General features: G+C 32.7%; 1 protein-coding gene across 1 annotated transcript; it reads left to right on the forward strand.

Annotated features, from left to right (window-relative positions):
- The first annotated feature begins 726 nt into the window (after positions 1-726).
- On the forward strand, positions 727-1,877 carry LOC108969574 (proteasome assembly chaperone 2). The gene has a single exon (XM_018934371.1). The coding sequence runs from the start codon at positions 864-866 to the stop codon at positions 1,590-1,592; it is 729 nt and encodes a 242-aa protein (XP_018789916.1). The 5' UTR covers positions 727-863; the 3' UTR covers positions 1,593-1,877.
- Positions 1,878-2,343: the final 466 nt, after the last annotated feature.

A 2,343-nucleotide genomic window follows, 5' to 3' on the forward strand; every position in this document is an offset into this window, starting at 1 on the left:
CATATATGACATACTATCATAATATCCTAAACTACTTATTATAATATATTACAATAATATTATATGTAAATCGCATTTCATTTCAATTTTCATACGTATCTACAMATCARCACATATTTACATACATATGTAAGTACAATTCAAATGCAGATCGTGATATTATCATTTATCAGTAAAAAGTGTGCGCGCTCTGCTGCTATATGCAGAGAACATAAAGTATGTTTTATGCTCTCTGCCTATACACGATGTGACCGTACGCAATTCTTGACATATAGACATATCTGCAAGTGTATATTCTGCTTTACACGGAAACTCGGCAGGTGAAAGTTTATGACTTTCTAATTGTCACATCTAATGCCATTGTCGTTGCCAAATCTGTTTGAGGGCATTTGTTATCATAACATAACCATTTGCGAAATGGCGTGGACCAGGCAAGTACGACCTATAGACGTGCTTAGAATTCATAAAGAAAAAAAGTACGAAATACTGGGTAAATCCATCTCTGGAATTTAAAGGCCTTTATGATTTGGAAGCACATATCCCAAAACATATTGAATGGTAAGAAGGATAGGATTTTAAATTTAAGTGAACAGAAACGAAAGCGAAGTGACCGTTTATGCAACATTAAGTATACATACTATCCACATATTGTTTTCCATAAGCAATACGGAGTCTCTACACACAATAACTGCACGATTAAATTAGTATACCATAACGTTTGCTTGTCGTTAGAACTTTTGAAACCATGTGGCATTTCCACAGTTTTGTTATTGTTTTTTTTGTCAAAACGAACAAAGCTGCATTACTATCATATTTGATGTAGATTTAGTTCTGCTTTCAAGTTAAATTCTATTAGTTTTAATATGTTGCAATTAAAGGATAGAAACTCTTTGAACCTTGAAGGATACACGATAATAATACCCAGTATATGTGTGGGAAATGCAGCACAACTGGCTTGTGATTTGTTGATAGCATCAAAAACAATGCGACGTGTGGGAAATCTTATGCATCCAGCATTGATTCCTGTTTTTGGCCCGTCAGCTTACCAACATGATCCGGAAGAGAGGGTCGCTGCTTGTGAAATATATGAATGTACTGTCAATAAATTGGTCGTTTTTCAATTTCGTACTCCTCTCATATCACGTCATTCACAGAGTCTACATAGTTACATAGCGGAGTTAGTATGTCCTGCTGAGAGAGTGATAATACTCAGCGCAAGTTTCGGTTTCGAGAAACGTGAAATAGGTACTTCGCCATATGAATACTGCGTTTCCAATAGCTTTCGTGAAAATCACGAAACTCAATTAGCTAACGTAAAATGGATGGAATTCAAAGGAAATACAGTGTTTGGCGGAGGCAATGGCTTACAATTATATCGCTTATTAGAAGAAAAACAAGTTCCCGTAATGTTGCTTTTTCGATATGTTCTCGAAGGCGATAATTCGACGGATGCTACGCTCATAATCCGAGAACTAAACGATTTGTGTTCGACCTTTTTACAATTGGAAGTAGAAGCTAAATCCATAAAGCTAATTGTTCCAGTATCATGGAAATTGCTTTTTGGAAACGATGTAACTTCTTTGATTTTCTAGTTTAAAAATTTGTTTATATTTACTTTAAGGTGTGTGTTAAAACTACAATTGTTTAATTAAATTACACGCATTTGTATTGATACAATAAAATATGCGGCAATTTCAGGACTTACCTTTCCTTAAGATATGTTTAAATCGATAATCAGGAAATGTTCTTGGGGAATCATTTCGAATTTACAAATTTGGCCGATTTACGTTTAGCTCCCATTCACTTGCTAAGATCCAGTTCATGTAATGGGTTAAGGGAATTACAAACAAATAAACAATGACCAACCATTAAACATATTTATCATTTTAAATAATTTCTTGGACAATTCGATTTGAATACCCTCAAATGTTCTCGTAAGTTTTTGGTAGAAATCAAAATAAATCAAAGGATTTGAAAGGTTACATCTCAGTTTAAGTTATCTAACTTTGTACAATATTATGATATGAAAATAAGAAAATTAATTTCAACTTAAATGATAGAAATAAGCTTAATCATAAAGTACAAAAATATGTTTAATAGCTCTGATATTGTATGTTATATTTTTTAAAATAATGTGTAATCGTCAGTCCATGTACCTATGTAAAGATCAAAGTCCACTTTTCTTCGTTTTGTAGTTTTTTCCCATTTCGTTTCTAAACTGCTAAAATATTAATTTTATTTATTGTGCACTTTTTTCAAAGGCAACGCAATATTTATAAACTATGCTTTCCAATCGTTTGAAAAAAATTACTTGCATGTGTTTCCAATAAGATAGCATGAACA

The sequence above is a fragment of the Bactrocera latifrons genome, unplaced genomic scaffold (assembly GCF_001853355.1).
Source record: "Bactrocera latifrons isolate USDA-ARS-PBARC rearing strain unplaced genomic scaffold, ASM185335v1 scaffold_259, whole genome shotgun sequence".
In the NCBI taxonomy this organism is placed as follows: Eukaryota; Metazoa; Arthropoda; class Insecta; order Diptera; family Tephritidae; genus Bactrocera; species Bactrocera latifrons.

Excerpts from the sequence above, each read along its gene's own strand:
- LOC108969574 (XM_018934371.1), top strand. The coding sequence starts at position 864 with ATGTTGCAATTAAAGGATAGAAACTCTTTGAACCTTGAAGGATACACG.